We start from the raw sequence: 22,654 nt of genomic DNA, 5'->3' as shown, positions 1-22,654 counted from the left end.
TCCTAAACTTACTTTCTTACATGTATCTTTTTCTAGGTGTTAAAACTTCAATTTAACAGAAAGGAGTAGAGATATTAATAAAACACTGCTCTTATGATACTGCTATGCAGCTGCAAGCCCCAAAGAGTAATGGCATTTGAAATTTATCACAGCCATTTAAAAAAATGTCCACATTTATGTGAGGATAGTGTTATTTTGGGCTTCATTACAAGACTGACCAAAGCTGAATTCCTGGTCTCTAGGAATTAATACAACAGAAATTCAGACAAACACACTGAGGATAAGAAGCTGGATCAGATCAGAGCTACCGTTCATCTACTACTCGTCACCACTGTCTCCATACACCTAGAATCTTCCATCAGCCACAGGACCTATCACATTTACTTTATGGTTGGGTGTTCAGAGGTGCATTCCTGTGCTCAGCCAGGTACACTTGAAGTCACAAACCACTGTCACAGTTCCCAGTGAGCCAGTACAGTGTGGGTGTTTAGTAAATGACTTTCTGGGTGGCTAGATGGGTGGACGGATAGATGGCAGATGGAAATAAAAGAATTAATCTATCTGCACACTAGGAAAGTCAATGGAAATAAACAGTTGTGAAGCATGCACTGGATTCTCTGTGTAAAGCATTCCCCCTTCCCTATCCCCAATCATACTGCTTCTTTTTCTTTTTTTTTTCCACTTTTCTTTTTTGGTACCAGGAATCAAACCCAGGGCTTCGTGCTTCCTGGACAGGTGCTGCTCTGCTGAGCTGCATCGCCGGCCCTTACTGTTTCTTTTTTATATGTAAGGAAATTGAAGTTTACAAGAGGCAGTAACTTACCCAACCCACACAATTGTTAATAAATTCTAAACCAGTCTGTTAGAGATCTAGTTCTTTAGTAAAGAATAATTTTTGTTTAGAAATTTTGAAAAATCTCAAGTATTAACAATGTTTTTGTGTTCCGTATAACAATAAACGTGTATAAAAGATAGCTATGGTACTGGAATAAGGAAAAAGTAGCTGAATATCAGCCTTGCCACATGCTAGTAATGGAGTCCCCTTGAGCAAGTCACTCACCCTCTCTCAGCCTGTTTCCTCATCTGTAAAATGAAGATAACATACCCTGTATCACTGTTCTACTATGACAATTAAAAGAGAAAAGTCTCAATATACATGTAGAAGATTAACTCTTTAAAAGTTCAAGTTTTCCCATATATAACCCTTCTACTTGCTATTGATGTCAATCACCTCCTTGACCATAAAAATACAGAATCCTAAAACAAAAGGAATTAAGCCAAATTCTTCATTCTAGATATGCAGAAACCAAGGCTCATAGATGGGAAATGGTGTTCCCAGTTCGGGGAAAGAATGGCACAGCCATTCTTAAACCTCACATCTTCTGATTCTGTGTTGCTTCTACCACATGACCTGCTACTTTTGGAACTCAAGTTTTTATTTTGTGAACATGCATATTAAGAAAGAAAACTGAAATCTCTGAGAATTAGAACACCTGAGTTCTATGCCCAGTTGGGTGATCCTAGGCTGTCATTTGATTTGTCTGCATCAATGTCTTCAAAATAGTAAAATCGGGGCTTAGTCCTTTGAGGGACAAGAAAATCTCTTCACTATAAATCATGCAGAGTGAGATTACCCAGAATGAGGCACAGTGTAAACTCCTAACATCCTGAGCCCCCCCAACCCCACCCTCCCAAGGGCTGTCTCCTAGGCCTTGCTTGCAACCTTAGTGCCTGAAATTCATTTCAAACACCAGCCTGGTAATTAATTAGCTAAAAAGACAGTGCTACAACAGTAATCTTGTTATAACAAAATATGTCCACGCTTTAGCTCTTAGACCACTAACCTCCTAGAAATGGAAGCAATATATTTTCTTTAATGACACTTGACATCTGCCTCATTTAAAATTACTCTCTCAAGAAAAGATCAAAACAATGTGGATAAAATTACTCTCTGATTTTCTCCTCTTAACAACTTGGTAAGTTGGGCTGGGAATCTGAGAGCACAGCCCTGCTATCAGAGAAGGGACTGACTTCTTTAGTAATAGCTCAAACTTGGAAACAGCCCAAATGCCCATCAACTGGAGACTGGATAAAGAAAATGTGGTTTTTTAATAAAATGGAGTATTACTCAGCCATAAAAAATGAGAAATTAGAGACATTTATAGATAAAACGGATGCACATTGAGGTTGCCCGCCCATCCCACTTTTCAAAGATGTTTTATACAGCAAAGCTATGTGATGAGGCGGGTACAAACTGGGACAAAACTATAAGACCCAAAAGAAATTTACAAGGTGGGCATGAGGTGGGGCAAAACCATGACAGACCAATAAGATTCTAGACGTGATTCCCTAGGCAGTCCCAAAGAAGCTACTAGTCCTTAACTCATTCTCATCTTCAAGAGCACTACCTTATATTCCCCAAACACAAATCAAACAAGCAGGCCACCCACCTCTCCCTAAACAAGAATATGCCTAAGTCTTCATGGGCATGATAACGGCCTATGGTCTGCCGTCAACAGGCCCACACCAATCACAATGGGAATATCTACCTCACCCTTGGTCCTCTTTCAGCGCTTCCTAATGCAGGTACAGGATACACTTCATCACCCATCCAGCTCCACAGGCCAGAATCTAACCAAGAAAGTATCCTTGAAACTGCCTTCGCTCCTATCTCCCTACATACAATTCACCATCAAATCCAACTACTCTTGCCTACTAAATAGCTCATGAAATCACCCATACGATTTCCAACACCAAGTAAACCCCAGTTACCACTCTCTTACTCAGACCACTGCAAAAAGTGTCTTGATTGGTCTCTATCCTCACACACAATTCTCACATTCAGTGGTATCTTGGTTCATGAACTTGATTCTATCCACGATTCTGGTTGCAAACTGAGGTGGACAAGATCCAAATCGAATTCAATGGTTAGGTTCAATGCTGACCTTATGGGGAAATCTGATTCAGTTCTCGTCCAGTCCAGTTTGGTTTGCAAACAGATTCATGGAGAGAACTGAGTTCGTAAACGAGGATTCCACTGTACACTCTGTTCAGTACAGCCCCAATCCTCTTTTCAAAGCACAATGAATGGTTGGGAATGGAGCTCAATAGTAGAGCATTGCCCAACATGTGTGAGGCCCTCAGTTTGATGTCCAGCACCCAACCTACCCACCCACATTCATAATTACCTCACCTTTCTCTGTGAACTTGTCCAAGGCTTCCCAGCACTTCTAGGCTGAAGAGAATGCTTCTCCCAGCCATACCTGGTCTGCCCCTTGAGCTTCACCGTCCACCATGACCTACCTCACCCTTGAAGCTCTAGTCACACAGGTTTCTCTTGGTTCCTCAAAAGTGCCTGCCCCCTCAGAGCCTCTGTACCATTTCTCTTCGCACTCCACTTAGCACTCTTCCTCATCCTCAAGCTCTCAGGTCAAGCTGTATCACCTTCACCGGGATACATCTCTGAGGGACTCCCCCAAACTAGGTCAGATACAGTCCCTATGATAATGTGTTCCTGGCTTCTGGTGATTAATTAGCTGTGGATGTACAGGCTGTCACTCAAATTTGACACTTGCCTGATTATTTACATAACATGTACTTTCCCACCAAGGAAAGAAGCTTTGTGAGGTCAGAAACCAGCTCTGTTTTTGGAACAATCGAGTTTTAAGAATTCAGCATAGAGTATTTAACTTCAGAGCAGGAGGCTAAAACAGTGTTTGTTTTAAGATTCCTCTTTTAATTTTTTTTTGTTTTGGTATTGGGGATTGAACTCAGGACCCTGTGCTTGCGAGGCAGGTGCAGCACCACTGAGCTAAAGCTCTGGCCCCTCTTTAAGTTATTCTGAATACCACTCAGACAAAAATCCCAAGGCCCTCCCCTTGGAGTTTTCAGTATAATATCAAGTTACAGAAGAGGAGAGTAGATAATGGTAGAGGGAAAATTATTTCATTAAAAGATGTCTTTAATGAATTTAGTCTTTCTTCTTTTTTTTTTTTGGTACCAGGGATTGAACTCGGGTCTTTGCACTTGCGCAGCGGTAATTTAGTCTTTCTTTTAGTACGCTATAACGTGTAAAAATGTAGTGAATATGACTAGACTAACAAAAACTGGTCTTTGAAAAGGAGGCCTAGCAAAATATAATCACAGAGATAAGTAGCCAGGAGAATAATTGCTAAAGTAACATTGGTACTTTATTCTTCTATATTTAAAAAGGTATGTAGGGCCGGGGATTTAGCTCAGTGGTTGCGCTGCCTGCCTCACAAGTGCAAGGATCCGAGTTCGATCCCCGGTACAAAAAAAAAAAAGGTATGTAAAATGAAGTTGATGGAAGAGGGAGACAGTTCCTCATTCAAAAGTCTCCGGGAATTTGTCTCCTTATAGGGCACTCACTGTGAAGCCAAGGAGAATTCTTATTGAGGCGGGGTGGGGGTGGGGAGGGTAGTGAGACTGAGTATTATGCAGTCCACTTCACTGTCAAGCACCTTCTCTGGGGGTGGGAGAGGGACAGCAGGCCAGCTTGGGCAGGTGGAGGAGAAGGAAAGCCAGAAGGCCCTGAGGCTCAAGGCCACTGCCTCAACTCAGGCAGAAATAAGCAAAAGCTGCTGGAAAGAAAGAGAATGCACACAAAAAGCCCAGGCTACAATTTTTTGGAAAGAGAGCCTGAAGCTAAAACAGTTTAACATATTAGGAGGGAAAATTCCCATGGTAATAGCAAATTTTCCAAGTTCAGATGAGAAGCATTTTGCTCTAAGGGCAATTTTTAAAAAAAAATATGATTTCAATTTGCTGACCTTTTCTAAGTTTGCCTCACTTCTTGTTGGTTTCATGCTATTCTGCAAAGTTTTAAGCGACTTTCTTTGAAGAGAGGTATTTAATTGCAATGACTGTAAAGAACAATTGTTCATAATTATCCAGATATACACTGGAACAATGCTGAAACAAGAGCAGCATGCAAAAATGTATTTAAGGACTATCATCCCAAAATGCTGCTAAAAGCTATTAACCAGTATGTGTTAATTGCCACAGCATTCATATTAATTTTCACTTCAGGCTCGACATTGTGGAATATTTCCCCTGATACATTTTAAACAAAGTTTAATTTAAGGAACTGCTTCTATCAACACTTATGAAAATTAACAGCCAAGCAATTAGCACTCATGAATTATCCCTTCCCCCATGCTCTCTGCAGTTTCCCTGTTAAAAAGAGTTTCTAACAGAGAAGTGGTTACTTTCTAACAAGTTAACACAATCAAAGTCACAGTTGTCTACACCGACCAGACTGGTTCTCCTTTTTAAGCACTTGTCAAGGCAAATATTACCATTTTATTTAGCGTAGTACTTAGCTAAGTCAAGTAGGTAAAATATTTAACTTTTTTTTTGTTGTTACCAGAGATGGAACTCAGGACCTTGCGCTTGCCAGGCAGGCAGCAGCACCACTGAGATAAATCCCCGGCCCTTAACATTTTATTAAATTGCCAAGCATCTACTAATATCCAATTACCTTCTCAACTGGTTTTTAAAAAAAGACACTGCCCAAAAATAAATAAAATAATATATAGAAATAAAAGAAAGTCTCCAGGCATGGTGGTGCACAACTGTAAGCCCAGCACTCGGGAGGCTGAGACAGGAAGGAACATCACCACGAGTTCAAGGCCACCTTGGGCTACATAGTGAGTTTAAGACCAATGTGAACTACAGAGCAAGACCCTGTCTCAAAATAAATAAATAAAAATAAATTTAAAATAAAAGAAAGTAATTATTTGTCTTAATCTTCCTACTTGAAGTGAGGGCCAAAATCCCACTAGGTTCCTCAGTTGCCCCCAAGACTACCCTAACACCTTGTCTATTTAAGGACCCTATTCTAGAATCCTGGTTTTAAGAGCACTTTCCTTTACTCAATCCTGTTGACAACCTAATAAAGCTCAGAACAGACATCACTGCCCCTCCTTTAGACAGAGACAGAAGTGGGGTATTTCCTGAGTGCTTCCCTATGTGCTACGTGTCCTGCTAACTGGGCCTCGCCTCATTTACTTCTCAGAAGGAGGACACTCTCATCACTTCCTTTCACACAGGAGGACTAGAGCTTGTAGGGGAAAAAAAACCACCTTTTCCATCTACTCTGCTAAATTCTTGGCTGGGGTCTCATTAACAAGAAAGATTAATAGGAGCAAAGTATCCAAATTCATTTAATGTAAATTTCACAAGACATAGAGCCTTCCTAAGGAAATAAAGACTCCAGGAAACAGTTAAACCTGAGTGTTTTTATTATATGCATAACACAGAGTAGAAAGCATTTGGAAAATATGATGGGAAAGGGGATAAAAAGAAAGCACAGTCAACTGGGGGAAATTTAGCAAGGCCCATTCTTTCACATTCCTCTCCGGTCCCTCTACCTTCCCTCAGGTATGAAGACTTTGTGGCCTGCTTCAGGGGAGTTGAACAGGGGAAAGTCAGAGAATCCTTCCTGCTATTCCTCAATTTCTTCAGCTTACAATCATTACTCCATGGTACCACACTTTGGGGAAGTATGACCAGATTCCCCTTCAAGCTTCATGAGCTTAAATAACTAGCCTGATAGCATGCCGTAAGGGTTGTCATCAGGATATAAACTGAGGTCTTACTATAGAATAGGACAGTTCATTCGCCATATTGCCTCTCATTATGCAGAGCTTTTTATTCTAGCACTATTTTTTTTTTGGTACCAGGGATCGAACTTGGGACCTTGCGCTTATGAGGCAGGCAGCTCTAGCACTATTTTTGATGGTGTCATCGGCCTGGTGATGCTATCTTTTTCCAGAGATAAAGAAACAGGTTCAGAGAGCTGGCAAAAAAACTGAGATGACACTATAATCAGTACCGTTTCTTAGTAAGTGTACTGGCAGGAAATAGGTACTTAGACTTCTGATGTTCTAATCATGATGATAATATATACAAACTCAGTTTGACTAGAATAGTGATGACATACTAGCAAAAGCTTCTCAAGTAAGTGATAGGCATGAAAGAACAAGAGTTAAGAGTCGCTTCTTAGAATATGATCTCATTTGAAAAAAGAGGAGAAATAGGCAGGCAACCTACTCCAGGACACTTTATACAATGCCCCATGTGCCTCCTGCCTACCAGCAGAGCCCATTACCCCTTCACATCAAGGCAGCTCCGGACACAACCAACACGCCCCACACAGTCAAGTCAGAAGGACTGGCGCGAGAAATTTTCTGACTGAATATTTTATTTTTTTAATGAGGCTATTCAGAGGTTTTGTTTTTAGCAAAGTCAAAGAATTCAGGCAGATGGCTGAGCCTCGTTTTGCCGCCTCTGATCAAAACATCCCCTAATACCACCGTGTAACCCTGTCTTCAACTTTTATCAAATGATCACTAAACAGTAATCTGAGACTCTAAGACGAATTATAGACAGCATCATCAGTTTGTCAAAGAAATAATGTAATAATAAGCCTGACCAAAAAAACAAAAAACCTGTCAAAACTACAACAAAGTGCAAATCTCAATTTAGCATTTTTCTCTCAATTTCATGCCTTAAAAAACTTATTAACAAACCACAATCAAATTTTTTACAATGTATTAACCAGTTACTTGAACCAAAAATTGCTGAAAATATTTGCTTTAGTTTAGCACAAGAGCTAAGTAATGCTTATGCTTAGACTCACTAGAACAAATAATCCAGTTTGTACAAACTGCTAAGGACCCTAGATACGCTTAACTGCAAAACGACTATAAAGCTACACCAAAAATAAAATCCTTTTCTCAAACTGAACTCTGGTTTAATCTTAAAGAAGATTGCACAGCAGCTAGTCTCTTGAGGAAATACATAATTAAGTAGTTTTTTAGCATATTTAATTAGACCCCAAACTCTTCCCTGTCCCTTTCTCTCCCCAATTATGTGCCAATTTGCCCAAGAGACCTAAGCAACTCAGTTAATTATGTAAATAAGGCAAGTGTTATTCCCAAGAAAAGCACTGTGAATATTTGTAAGGAAAAAATATATATATGCATATACATATATATGTAAATATGTATATATGTATTTTAGTGGTTTCAACAAATCTTTTTTTAAAAATGTGTGTGTGTGTGTGTATCAAAATACTACATGGAAAATCCTTACATTTAAAGCAAAAAGCATGGAGTACCAACAAGATGGTAAATCATTAAAACAGGAATTCATTTCTTAAATATGAGCAGAATAAAAATAAAATAATTTTAAGTTACAACAGTAACAAACATTTAGTGCTGAATGTCAGATGATTTATGGGAAGAACCAATCTGGAAATTATTAAAGTCGACTTGCTGGAAAAGGCTTTATTATCAAGGGGTTGACATGATCTTAACTCTAGAGGCAGCCATGGTGCGTTATAACTACTACAATCCCATTATTATGCAATCACAAAATGCTAATTTGATCATTTTGAGGTGTTATTTGAATAGTCATTTTAATTTCTAGGTTACAAAAAGGCTTGACTCAAGTATAATTCTCTATTAATCATTGAGATGTCTTTGAATATCATATTGATACATTTCACAAAGATAAAGACTAATTAAATATGTAGAGTACAATATCCTTCAAATATTAGCCACTTTCATTACATATCTGCCATATGCATCAATATTAAATAATAGATGAGAACAAGAGTTTAACTGTATTTTAACAAATGTAATATGTAACATAATAAAATTGCATCATATCATAAGATAGACTTATCGATATATAAATTTTTCTTAATCAGTGTGTAATGGTGACTGCTCTATGTCTACATCCCTGGCAGATTACAAAAAGATTTGCTATGACAAAAGCACAGAGAGTCTTTGTGTAAACACATCTAACAAAAATAATTCTGAGGAAATGGTTTACATTTGTTAAAAAAAAATTTCTCCCTGGCACTACAGAAGTCAGATATAGGAACAAAGCAGAGTTCACAATCTTCTGACAAATCAAAATCCAAGTAATTAATAATAAAATCTAATGGATAAGGAAAATTCTAGAATGTAATATTTTAAAAAGGCTGTGCTATTTTGTTGGCATGAAAGCATTACCACACCGTTATTATTCTAGTAATTTACATCCTTAAGCAATGAGATGATATCAGTCAATGAAAGCAAAGAAATTCCAGCAGTGTATCCTAACCCCAACAATAATTTCTATCCAAATGAATCAATTATAACATATATTTTTTAATTCTCCGCAGTCTGACTAGTCCTCTTGGGGAACCTTCCTTCTCTTGCTTCATTCCACAGAAGGACAGGAGTAGGCAGCACAGGCAGGCTGAAGAGAAGTTTCAGAGCAATATAATATAGAAGCTTTCAGATGTTTTCTGGAGGAAATTTCTGAGCATAAGATCTTTGTTTTCTATGCTATTTGCTTCTGGTTCTTGCTCTTTCCCCACAAACATCAACCTTACCATATATGTTTACTTCAACCTATGGAAGCAAGCTAAATTGTATGAGGTAAAATGTTTAGAAGAGAAAACGTCTCTTTGCTTAAAGATGACAACTGACAGAACCAGCACACGAATAAGAAAAATGCAAACATAAGCAAAGAGCTGTGTGTTTGTTAATTGCAATGGTGTTCAAATAAGACAAATTGTACAGGACCCCTCTAGGCAGCAAATGATCATTTAGGCACCCACACACCACTGCCAGGCAGCAAACATAATGGCAATAAATATAAAAATCAACTGCTACTGTCTCCTGAAAAAGGCCCCACTCATCTCAGCACAGAGACAGAACAGCAGCGAACGGGGAGGAAGGAGGAGCCGCATATGAAACAAGGCTCCTCCTGAAACAGTGGCCATTTTTCTAAAAGGAAAATGAATGTACTATAATTTTATAATAACAAATTAGTAGAACAAACAAGAGAAAAATAAAGTCATCTTACATGGTGACTGTCAAAACAAGACCCTCCACCACCATGAAATATAAAAGGAAGTTTAAACCTCAACAATTTCTGCAGTTATAATAATTAAACAAAATGACGCAAACTGCCTCCTAGAACCATTTTCAAGTTTTCCCAACACAATTAGACCTTGATTAATCACAACCCAACTGGCCCAAACTCTAAAGTATACTTAAGAGATAAAACAAATAAATATGTAGTTCTCCCTCTCTTAAAAATATATAATATCTACAAGTATATAGAGAGATCTCAGGATTGTTTTGTTTTGATCCTCCCAAATATATATTGTGCAAACAACACTGGGCCCAAATTCTTACTTTTTCATATCTACAGTCTTAGAAAATATGACATTCTATAATTACTGAGGCACTTTTTAAATCCTAAGTCTAACAAGAACCAACTCAATTGTAGTGTTGTATTTAAAGGAATAGTCTCATTTTTTAAACTTACCTTGCCATCGAATTTGGAATACTCATTAAAGGGATTATTCAGCTGCAGAGGGCACTGCTCCAGACGGACAGATAATATGGACTGCTTTCCAGAACTTGGAGGTTTCTCTTTGAGGGATTTTTTTTCAAACAGTGACTTTAACTCCTGGGCTGTGATACAAGAAGGTAAAAACATATTTATGATAACACATAGAGAGATAATTTGTCCACTTCTCTACAATGTCTTCCTTGGAATCTGAAGGAGGGAGGACCCAGGGACATGTTCAGATCTGATGTGTCCAGAAAGCCTCTCATATTCTCCAGTGCTTGCACTGAAAAGGCAGAGGACTGAAAAACATGCAGGCCAGGACTCTAAACTGAGAATGACAAAGGTTTAAGGAAGGGGAAAGAGTTGGACATAGCAGCAAAACAGTCATTCTATAGGACAGTACTCATAGTGAGGGTGCCTGAACTTTGGCCTGGCTTTGCCACCAACAGCTAGCTATGTGATCCTCAATGATTTACTCAACTTTTTAGGGCTTATCAAACTCGATAATATGGAAGATCCCTCCTAGCTCTAATATCATGTGATTCTAGAATTCTAGTTCTTTGAGGTCAAACTCCCCATCTTTATCCTTTCACACTATCCAACTGCAGTTAGCACAAAATATGGATGACAAAGATACTAACAAGGGAAAAGAGGGTATTTACAGCAATAGAAGTTAATATTTATTATGAATGCCAATGTATCTCACTTAATCCTTATAACATGCCTATGAGGTAGATTTGGGCATTAAGCCAATTTTGTCAATGTGGAAACAAGCTTAGACTATTTTAATTTGCTTGTAGGCCACACAGCTAGCAAGCAACAGAGCTAGAATTTGCACTCATTCAAGGTTGTTAACCACTAGGCACTAATGAACAAATCAGACCCTCAATAAATTTTGTTGCATGAATGAATAAAATAATAAAGAAATTCTGATTAAGTTGTGATTATATCAGAACCTTCAACTCTTATTCAGTAATGAATTAAATTCCACATCTTCTGAAAGATCATTTAGTTCTCTAAATTAATCAATCAAGGTGGTAGATCATAAGTACCTGGGGCTTGCACTACTCTTTTATTTTGTGGATATCAGAAACTGTCCATACTTAATCTTTTTAAATAAATCAATATGAGGTTTTAAAATCTACAATGAATAGGTTCAACCCCATTGTACTTTTGATCATAGCCAAATTAAACTGAGAAATCAAGAGAATTCTGAAACTCACTTATTTCTAAAAATGTAACTAAAACTATCTTTTTAACAGACTGGTGAATCAAATTTATCAAATGATACTCTATAAATTTAACTGGGAAATCAGAAGAAAAATCAGAAGAGAATGCAGTAGCTCCTCTCTATCCATGGAGGAAATGTCCAAGACCTCAGTGGAGGCCTGAAACCATGCACACAGTACTGGACCTAAATATACAATCGGGTGCCACACAATGACATTTCCAGGCAGTGATGGACTGTGTATAGCATGGTGGTTCCAGATGATTACATCACCCGGTGACATCACAGCCACCTCAGTTTGTGTACATTCTATATTTGGACAACAAAATTATCTAACAACACATTTCACATAATGTGTCTCAGAAGCTAAGACTATGCTATGTTTTTATCCCATACATACATACCTACAATAGGTAATTTATTTCCCTTAACCTATAGTCTCAAGATGCTTCCATTTCCTTACAAATAACTCGTTTACCCTTCTTTATAACAGAGTAGTACTTCATTGATGTGTAAATACCACATTTTCTTTATCCATTCATCTGTCAATGGACATACAGGCTGCTTCCAAGATTTAGTTATTATAAACTGTGCTGCTGTAAACATGGATATGTATGTATTCCTATAATATGATAACTCTACCTCTTTTAGGAAGATATCTAGATGGGGAATAGCTGGGTCAAATGGAATTTCTATTTTTAGTTTTTTGATGGATTCCCATACTTATTTCCATACCGGCTGTACTACTTTACATTCCCACTAATAATGTAGAAGGGTTCCTTTTTCCCCTAATGTCTTGCCAGCATTTGTTATTATTTGATTTCTTGATAATGGTCATTCTTTTTGGGGTAAGATGGAATCTCAATGTTGATTTAATTTGCATTTCTCTAATGGCCAATGGTGTTGCACATTTATTTTTTTCATATATTTATTTGCCATCCATACTTCCTCAAAGAAGTGACTACTCATTTTATTTGCCCATTTTTCAATACTGTTGGTCTTTCTTTCTTTCTTTCTTTCTTTCTTTCTTTCTTTCTTTCTTTCTTTGGTACTGAGGATCAAACTTGTGACCTTGCACTTGTGAGGAAGGCGGTGGAACCACTGAGCTAAATCCCCCGGCCTGGTCTTTCATTTAAGGAGGGGCTCTAATTATTTTTTAGTTCTTTATATATTCTAGATGTTAGTTCTCTGTCTGAAGAATAGCTGACAAAATTATTTTCCCATTCTGTAGGTTGTCTCTTTACTCTGTTGGTTGTTTCCTTTGCTGTGCAGAAGCTTTTTAATTTGATATGATCCCATTTGTTGATTGTTGGTACTATTTCCTGTGCAACCAGTGTTCTGTTCAGAACGTCCTTGCCTACTCCTATGACTTCCAGCAGAAAAGTGGTTCAGCGTTAACTTTTAGATCTTTGATCCATTTTTATTTTAATTTAGTACATGATAAAAAAAAATATGGGTCTAGATTCTAGATTCAAACTTCGGCATATGGATAGCCAGTTTTTCCAGCACCATTTATTAAAGAGGCTACCTCCAGTGTATGTTTTTGGTTCCTTTGTCAAAGATCAAATAGTTGAATGTGCTTGGAGTTATGTCTGCATCTTCTATTTTGTTCCATTGATCAACATGTCTGTTTTTGTGCCAGTAGCATGCTATTTTTATCACTGTAGCTTTGTAATATAACTTCAAATGTGCAATTGTGATACCTCCCACTTTGCTCTCAAATAACTATTTCTTTCCTTAAATATTCTCTAAAATTACAGACTCACCAAATTTCTACTTGACATCTCCACCTGGATATCCACTATGTATCTCAAACTTTAAGAGGCCAAAATCAAACTTTTGATCTTCTGCCAAACCTACCCAACCTTCAATCCCTCCTCAGTTGAGAGCAACTGAATTCTAATAGGCTAGAAACTTAGGAGGTGTCCTGATTCTTCTCTCTCATGCCCAACATCATTAACAGATCCTCCAAAAGATATTCAGAACTGCCTTTACATCTACCAAATATGGATTATTACATTATCTTCAAACTGGCCTGTTTTTGCCTTTGCCTCTCCCAGCCCAATCCCTGTGTCTTCCCAACACAACAGCTAATATAGATCTTTAAACATATAAGCTACAAACCAGAATAAAAAGAGTAATCAACAAATCTGATTACACAAAAGAAGTTGAGAAAAAAACAAATGATAAACACATTGACCAACAACCCTATAGAAAAATGGACAAGAAATATGAAAAATCCACAGAAAAAGAAATGCAAATGGCTCGTAAGCAAGGGGAAAAATCACTCAACTACAATAAGAGATACACAAATTACATGTTATGTGAGATACTGTGTCACATCTATCAGATGACCAAAAACCTAAATTTTTAGGTTATGAAGAAACAGACATTGTGCATGCTACTGTTGGGAATGCAAAACAAAACCCCTATGAAGGGGAATTGGCAATATCAAGGAAAATCACACATACATCTACCCTTTGACTCAATAATACTACTTTTAGGATTCTAAACTTAGATACATTGGCAAAACAGAACAAATACATAAAAGGCTATTCACTGTAGTGCCACTTGCAACAGCAAAAGCCTAAAACCAATCACATACCCTTCAAAAGGGGACTGCTTGACTAAATTATGATATTTCCACATCATGGAGTACTATACAGCTATAAAATATGAAATCTGTCTCTATATATTGCTCCAGAGTAATCCTCAAGATGTACTGATTGATATTGTACCAAATAATATAGAGTATGGTATCTTTAAACTAAAAAAGGGGGGGCCGGGGATTTAGCTCAGTGGTTCCGGTACCTGCCCCACAAGCGGAAGGATCTGAGTTTGATCCCTGGTACCAAAATAAATAAATAAATAAACTAAAAAAGGTGGATAGGGCTGCAGCTTAGTACAAAAAGCCCGGGTTCAATCCCCAGCAGCACAAAAAGGGGGTGGGGTGAATATAAATATATTTATATGTACTATTAAGTAGAGAGAAAAATCAAAAGCTTTTTAAAAATGATACAAGAAGAGTGCAGCAAGCAGAAAGTGAAGCTAAATTTCTCTGATTTTGCTTTGTTTTATGTTTTTTACTTTGGAACCATGTAAATGTCTTACATGATTATAAAAGAAAATTAAAGTACAATCTCTAAAAACAAAAGCAAAACGAAATAAATGAACCTAAGTATAATATTGAGTTGGCAATTTAACTACAAAGAAAGTATACTCAGGAAATTTATCACTCAGCAACTTACCTGTACATTTCCTAAATGCAAGGGAATCTCCCCCGCAAAAAACCTTAAAATCTTTCTAGTAGTAGTATTATTGGGAGTGATGTTGTTATTTCTATTCTGGAACCACAATTTCAGCATAAGAGAAAAGATACATGAATATAAATTCAAAAATGTAAATATTCTGTTATCATAAATTTGTACTGGAATTATCATAATTAATTCTTATTTCCTCTTCAGAAACTTTTCTGAGCTCTAGCCACTAAAAATGGCTACCAGTAAAAACTAACCAAGTAAGCATCCCTAGAGCTCAAGTTGTGGTCTCTGGGTGTCATTTACCATAAAAAAGAAGCAAGACTCCTTGAAAAAACAGCTGACTCCTGACTCAGGGAAGGCAATGTATAGAAAAGAAGCCTGGAACAGCTTGTCATCCAAGAAAGCAAGGAAGCTATGAAAGATTACTGGCATTGCAAACAAAACCTAGAGGCCAGTATAAAGGGACTCCTTACACAAAAGGACAACTTCAGCGTCAAAAAGATTAACAACTGCAATCAGCTGAAAAAATACCAAATATGCTTTAAAAATCCATCAATCCACAATGATACAAAGAAAAAAACCTTCATTGGTCAATTAGATAGGATGCTAGGGAATAAACTCATGATTCTAAAAACTGTTTACAAAGGGAAAGAAGTATTTACCCTGCCCTTCTTGTAAGAATTGTGTCTGAGAACAACCAAATAATACATTAAGCTTCTTTACATAAAAACTAATTAATAAAGAAAGTGATAAAATTCGAAAGCACCATTTTACCACCCCCTAATGAAATATTTAATTTCCCATCAATGGCCACTAAAACCATTAGGTGAAGCATGGACGAGAATAACTTAACAATGGATGGCCAACACCTGATTCTACCATCAGTCTTCACATCACAAAAAAGACGAAACAACATTCCATGTTTCCTGGTGTGGTACAATAGGACGTATGGAAAAACATAAAAATATTCTTATCTAAAACCAAACTTCAATTAGAGCAAGCTTCTGGACCTGCCAGTTTATAGAAAATAGTTCACAACCATATTAAATGAGACCAAGGATATACAATTAAAATCTAAGAAATTCAAGAGGACAAATGGCCCAGTTTCTTCAACAAATAAATTATAAGAAAAAAAATTGAAACAGAATCTATAGATTAAAAAGAAAGTAAGACATATTAAGCAAAAGTAATATGTGTACAGCAGTAGTAAACCTGAACAAACCAAGTGGGGAAAAACAAACAAAAAGAAAAATTTGAGACAATGTGGGAAATGTGAAGTGACTGATATGTGACAATATTAAAGAAATTATTTCTGGGCCGGGGATTTAGCTCAGCCACCTGCCTTGCAAGTGCAAGGTCCCGAGTTCAATTCCCGGTACCAAAAAAAAAAAAAGAAAAAGAAATTATTTCTTTCTAATATCATATTGTATATTTTAAAAAGTATTTCCTGGGCTGGGGATCTAGCTCAGTGGTTTCACCACCTGCTGCGCAAATGCAAAGACCCGAGTTTGATCCCCAGTACCAAAAAAAAAACAAAACGCAAAAGTATTTCCTTATAATGATTTTAAATAGTAATAATTATTTCTTTATAATTTATGCAATGCTAAGTATATTAAGACAATATTAAGAAATTTTAGAGATCACTGGTGTTGCAATTTTGTTATGTGTTAAAAAATACACAAGCATTTAGGTATGAAATTATATGATAGCCGGAATTTGCTTCAAACTAATCCATAAGAGGCAGGTAGTAGAATATATAAATGAAATAAAGCCATACACATGTTGATGATTTTTGAAGCTGGGTGATAGATGTTGGGGAATTCATTAAACCACTCTATCTCCTTCTATGTTGGTTTGAAATTTTCTATAATAAAAAGATTTTAAAAGGAAATTTAAACCAGAGAAAAATTACATATGACATCACTGCTATGATCAAGTCCTCTCAACTCAAAGTAAAAATGAAAGTTCTTACAAGACCCTCCATGACTGGGTCTCTCGCGGCTGACTTCTCTGATGCTACTCTTCCCTTGTTTACTTTTCTAATCATTACATTTCCTAAGCATTCCTTGAATACACTAGCATTCTTCTGCCTCAGAATCTTCACACTTGCTGTTCCCTCCTCTTGGAACACTCATCCCCCAATTTCTGCATGACTTTCCTTCACATCACTGAGATCACTCTTCAAACGTTCACTTCCTAATGAGGCCTTCCCCGATCATCCTATAAAAAATAGTACAATCCCCTGCCCTGCATTCCTACCGCCTTACATGGTTATTTCTTGTCTTTGTCACGTGTTCCACTCTTACAGACTGTGCTTGTTTACTATCTATTTTCCTCCATTAGAATATAAGCTCCATGAGGGCAAGGATTTTGTCTGGTTCACTATTTGTTGAGTAATTCATTATTTATGAATAATAAATACCTATTGGATGAATGACTCTGGGCCCAAGAAGTAAAAGATAAAAGTTGTGGGTGTGGAGAGCAGGAAAGAGGCAGGAGACAGGAGATGGGCACAAAGCAGAGACAAACTGGGAGACTTCATGACAGTCCTTCCTCCTGGTGCTGGGCCATTCACAAGGCACAGCTGTACTTCTTGAAGCTCTACTTCAAATTAAGCTTTCTCAAAAATAAAGTTTTTTATTTGCAAGTGAGAAACAGTAAACAATATAAATGGTTAGAAGTCTTTGTTACACGAAATTGGACAGTCTAGAAAAGCAACTATCATCGAGTTTATGAGGATAATATTCAGGAAGATGAAAATGCATATTAGAATTAATAAAGATTAATGAGTAACTGGATACAAAACAAACAAAAACAATAGATTGGGAGAGGTTCTGCAGTGAGGGGGATCAAACTTGGGGTGCCTCATACATGCTAGGCAAAAGCTACACCCCCAGCAACAACAGATTTCTTTTTTATTTTTGGCACCAGGGATCAAACTTGGGACCTTGCACTGGTAAGGCAGGTGCTGGAACCACTGAGCTAAATCCCCCACCCAACAACAGATTTCTTTATAGAAATCTAATAAAGTTAGGGCCATGTGGCTATTTACAAAGGTATTATAAAACATCCAGGAACAGCCTTAATATGGAGACAACTACAAAAGTTCACAGTTACGAACTATTTGTGCGGTCAAAAACACACAAAAAAACATATATGATTAGAATATTGTTTAAAATATATATACTAGTGCAGGGGATTTAGCTCAGTGGTTTCGCCACTTGCTGCACAAGCACAAGGGCCCGAGTTCGATCCCTGGTACCAAAAAAATAACAAAATAAAATAAAATATATATACTCATATATGTAAATGAAACCTGCAATACATCAAAATATTAAAACAGCAGTTAACTCTAGATGTGAGATAACTGATAGCTTATTATAATTTTTAATTTTTTAATACAGAGGGTATGGTAACTTCCCTGAACCCTGGCAACAGCTGACAGAGAAGGAAAGGAACAAGGCAACATCAAAGACTCCTCAATAGCCATTGCTTCAGGAACTGTCTCAGCTGCCTAGAGTACTGGAGTGAAGCAGAGTAGGAAGACTAAAGTCTTTGGGGTCACACTGGCCAGAATTCTGGCTTTACCATCTATTACTTGTAAGTATCTTGGAAGACTTATTTAGCTTGTGAACTCCAGTTTTCTCAACAGTAATATATATATATTAAAAACCAATTTGCTGGACTTGCACAAAGATGAAACAATAGCACATTATATACACAGAGCTGGTTACCCATCAGAACTCCCAGGGAGATTTTGGAAGCTACAGACTGTACTTCCTATCTAATGCATCAGGAAATCCACAGGTAGGGTGTACAAATGTATAAGAAAAATCATTATAGCATGCACTCCAGGATGCATTTGTAAATTTTTATACAGTATTTGGAAATCTTTAAGAAACCAATAATAGAAGTTATATGACCAAACTTCAGGAATACTTATAAATGATATGAATGACACTACTGAGCTATTTCACTTCACATTTAACATGCCTATCTTCCAATTAGACTTCAAGTTTCCTGAGGATAGAAGCATGTATTTGTCCAAGCACTCAGCACAATCAGTACGCATAGAGGAGTTATGGAAAAAAGGCTAAATTTTGTTAATGTTAATGTTAAATGACTCAACAAATAATGTAAACAAAATACTATTTACCTAACACCTTTTTAAAAAAGTAGTGCTGTGGATTGAACCAAGGGCTGCATATATACTAGGCAACTGCTCTACCACTGAGTTACACCCCGGGCCCGTGTGTGTGTGTGTGTGTGTGTGTGTGTGTGTGTGTGTGTTTGTGTGCATGCACAGGTGTGCGCACAAGCACGTGCATATGTGTTAGCGATTGTGCCCAGAGTGCCTCACCCATGCTAAGCACACACTCTTTTACCTATTGAGCTATACTCCCAGGTTTCCAATATCATTCTGAAACAATAAAATTTAAAATACTGGGGCCCGGATATGACATTATTCCCAACAAAGCACACTTCTGATGACGTCATCTTCACATTTATCTATGCATTATTGTTACAGGAATATGAAAAACATCTTACCCCAAAGTACTGCGTTTATCACGTGGTCTGATGGCATATGGATGAGTAAGTTCATAAAGAACTACAGAGTATGAACTGGATGGCTTCTAAGAGCCTTTCTAACTCCTCCACATTTATACCGTCTTAAAGAATGCACCAGAGTTAGATGGACTAATTATGGAAAAGGACATTCTATGGGAGCTCATCATCTTTATAATGTTGATTTCTAGTAGAGAATAAAATGAAACAAAGATAAGGAAAACATATGAAAGGATTTTAACAAAACAGCTAGCAGAAAAAGAATGGAATGAAAAAATGATTTCCTATCCAAAACTCCAAGGAAGATTAGACATGGCATTTCTTGCCAACAGAGAACATGTGTTTGAAAGATGTGTGAAAACTGAATGGTTGCTCAGTTTGCCAGGGTGCTGCTTAGTGGACTGCTGACTTCACTTTTGTAGCATGTTTCAGGGTACCCAGAGTGCCAAGCTGTGGGTTAATGATGGAACCTAGCCTAAGGAAGAATTCAAAGACATTCCTTTATACACTGATGAAGTCTGATCTATCAGGAATCTATCACCAAGCAGGTTACCAAGCTGGCCAGAATCAGGGTCAACATTTTAAAACATAGATGGACATATTAAGGTCCTTCTCCAGAAATTAGATTACAAGGGCAATTATTGAAATCTGTGACAGACAAGAAACTGAGAGAGAAGTATACATACAAAGTGTGATAAAAAAAATGGTATATTTAAATTTTTAAAAATTTATTACAGTAAAAGACACATTGTCATTAATCTCCCTCAAAATACTCCCCCTTGCTTCAAACATATTTATCCCATTGTTCTTGCCACTTTCTGAAGCATTTCTGGAAGTCCTCTTTCTTGAGTGTCTTTAGTTGCACTGTCATGACTGTGTTGATGACCTGAATAAATTCAGAATGTTTACCTTTCATGATCATTTTGACTTTCTCCTGGTGAAGGGCCAGAAGTCACACAGTGCCAGATTCAGTGAGTAAAGCAGATGAGGACACTATAATACTTTTCCACTGGCTGGCAGTTGGCAGCAGCACTTGCCATATTTTTTATCACACGTTGTAAAGCCACTCACGAAAAAGGACTTCCAGAACTGCTTCAGAAAGTGGCAAGAATGATAGAATAAGTGTCTCTGAAGTGAGAGGAAGTATTTGTGTATTTGTGTGTGTGTGTGGAGGAGGGTAATGGCAATGTCTCTTTTACTATAATAATTTTTAAAATTTAAACAGCCACTGCATTTTTTATCATTTTTTGTATATAATGGATAGTGTGGTTACAAGTGAATGCAAAAGGGGTATTATCTATTCCTCCAGCACATTCTGTGCAATAATGAGCACAGTTAAAGTGGATTCAACTTAAAGGAATGAATGGGAGAAAAGCAAATTAGATGTATCAAAATTTAAACTGAACAATTTGTCATACTGTAAAAGGGATGATTGCACTCATATTTGAGGTTCTCTATTCATCTTATTTTTATTTATTTATTAATAGTTTTTTAAGATATGAAAGTGAAGAAGGCAATAAGTAGCTGGAGAAATACAGGAACTTTGATAAAATGGCTGTGTATTCATTAAGTAGAGATTAATAGGAACTACACATTAAGACATTTTAGAAAATCTGAAGAAAGTGGACAAGATCAATGATACAAAGTGTTCTCAGTTTGTATTAAATACAACAGAGAGAAGTATTAACAAGACCAACAGAAGAAGAGGGCAGCTTAGTAAGATTTTTTTAAATATCAAAAATAAAACCAAAGAGATATTCAAGCACTACAAGTCACAGAGTGAGATACGAGGAAAAAGAAGAAAATGAAATTTCTTGTTCTATATAGTCATTATTTAGAAGCAATCATTAGGAAAATTATACCTAGTGAGGTTACTGGAGTCTACAATCATAGTAGGAGAAAGCAAGGAACAGTGCAGTTTAGTATGAGACTGGCCTTTATATAAGGACACAGCTGGATACATAAAACATGGAACTATCACATTACTACTTCCTAGTTCTGTAACTTTAGCAAGTAAATGAAATCTCTCTGGGCCTCTGTCTCCATCTGTAAATAACAGAAACAATACCTACCATTTACAAGATTGTTGTATTAGGTAATTCATGTAAAGAATCTAGTACAGCACTAAGTAGGTACTGCTGTTATTATAATAATCACTAACATTGCTAGTCTTATAATTATTGTGTACCAATGGAGACAACAAAGAATTATTAAGCATCTGTTACATACCAAGGTGGTACTCTTTTTATTTCCCCCGCTTGGCATTAGAGAATAAACCTAGGGATTTCATAATGACCTACATCCCCATCCCTTTTAAAATTTTTTATTTTCAGAAAGGGGCTTACTAACTCACTAAGTTGCCTAGGCTGGGCTTGAATCTGCGATCCTTTTACTCCCCCCGCCCCCCCCATCCCCAGGGCAGTAAGGATTACAAGTATGTGCCACCATTTCTTTTAAAAGAGAATGACAAGGGTCGGGGATTTAGCTCAGTGGTTCTGCCACCTGCCTTGCAAGTACAAAGTCCTGAGTTTGATCCCCAGTACCAAAAAACAAAACGTAAATTGCTATTAAAACACTTTATCATGGTTATAGCATGTTTCCTAGGTTTTCTCGTCATTCTCACTCTCTTTTTTTTTGGTACCAGGGATTGAACTCAGGACCTTGTGCTTAGAAGGCAAGCAGCGGCACCACTGAGCTAATTCCCCGGCCCTATAGCAATTTACTTTTAAAATGGTCTGTTTTTTTTAAGTCTTTTCTTCTTGTGGGCTTGAAGCTTTGAAAATTAATATGGTCAGCCTTTATAACACATATCATATGAACACATAGTGCAAATGCAAATAATACCAGCAACATAATGGTTTTTAAGCTAAAAGAATTAGCATATATGAAAAAAAATTGTTATTAAGGCCACTAATGAGGCAAGGGTAAGTCTAGGTTAGAACTAGTTATAGCGTGATCCATAATCCAGAGACATATCTAAAAAAGCATAGGATAATCCCTGGCCCTAAGAGCAAGGCACTAGAATATTTTGTACAAAATGTCCCCTGCACACATGAATCTCTGTGATCCAGAGTGAAAGGCGGACAAAAGACAAGACCTAAAGAACACACAGCTTCGGAGGGCCAAGGCCACAAGGGAAAGAGTTCAAAGCTTAAAACATAACAGGTATCTGCCCAGAGGGTTTTAAAAGATAAATTAAAAATAAAAGTTCTTATATAAT

The 22,654-nt window shown here is 37.1% G+C and overlaps 1 protein-coding gene across 22 annotated transcripts in view; it reads right to left on the bottom strand.

Moving 5' to 3' along the window:
* The window catches only part of Mapkap1 (MAPK associated protein 1), a 233,563-nt gene that overhangs the window by 174,042 nt on the left and 36,867 nt on the right, over positions 1-22,654 (bottom strand). For 21 of the 22 annotated variants that reach the window (XM_021262056.2, XM_004849373.3, XM_087183202.1 and 18 more), the window contains exon 4: positions 10,354-10,502. In XM_021262056.2, the coding sequence (XP_021117715.1) occupies positions 10,354-10,502 (149 nt within the window). Of the gene's footprint in view, positions 1-10,353; positions 10,503-19,416; positions 19,622-22,654 lie in introns of all 22 variants that reach the window. The other variant, XM_087183205.1, reaches the window with a different exon arrangement.

This window comes from Heterocephalus glaber, unplaced genomic scaffold (genome assembly GCF_053883595.1).
Source record: "Heterocephalus glaber isolate CG9 unplaced genomic scaffold, H.glaber_assembly_v1.0 deba00001479, whole genome shotgun sequence".
Classification (NCBI taxonomy): Eukaryota; Metazoa; Chordata; class Mammalia; order Rodentia; family Bathyergidae; genus Heterocephalus; species Heterocephalus glaber.
Note: the sequence above shows the minus strand (reverse complement) of the source record. Positions and strands in the feature narration are given on the sequence as shown.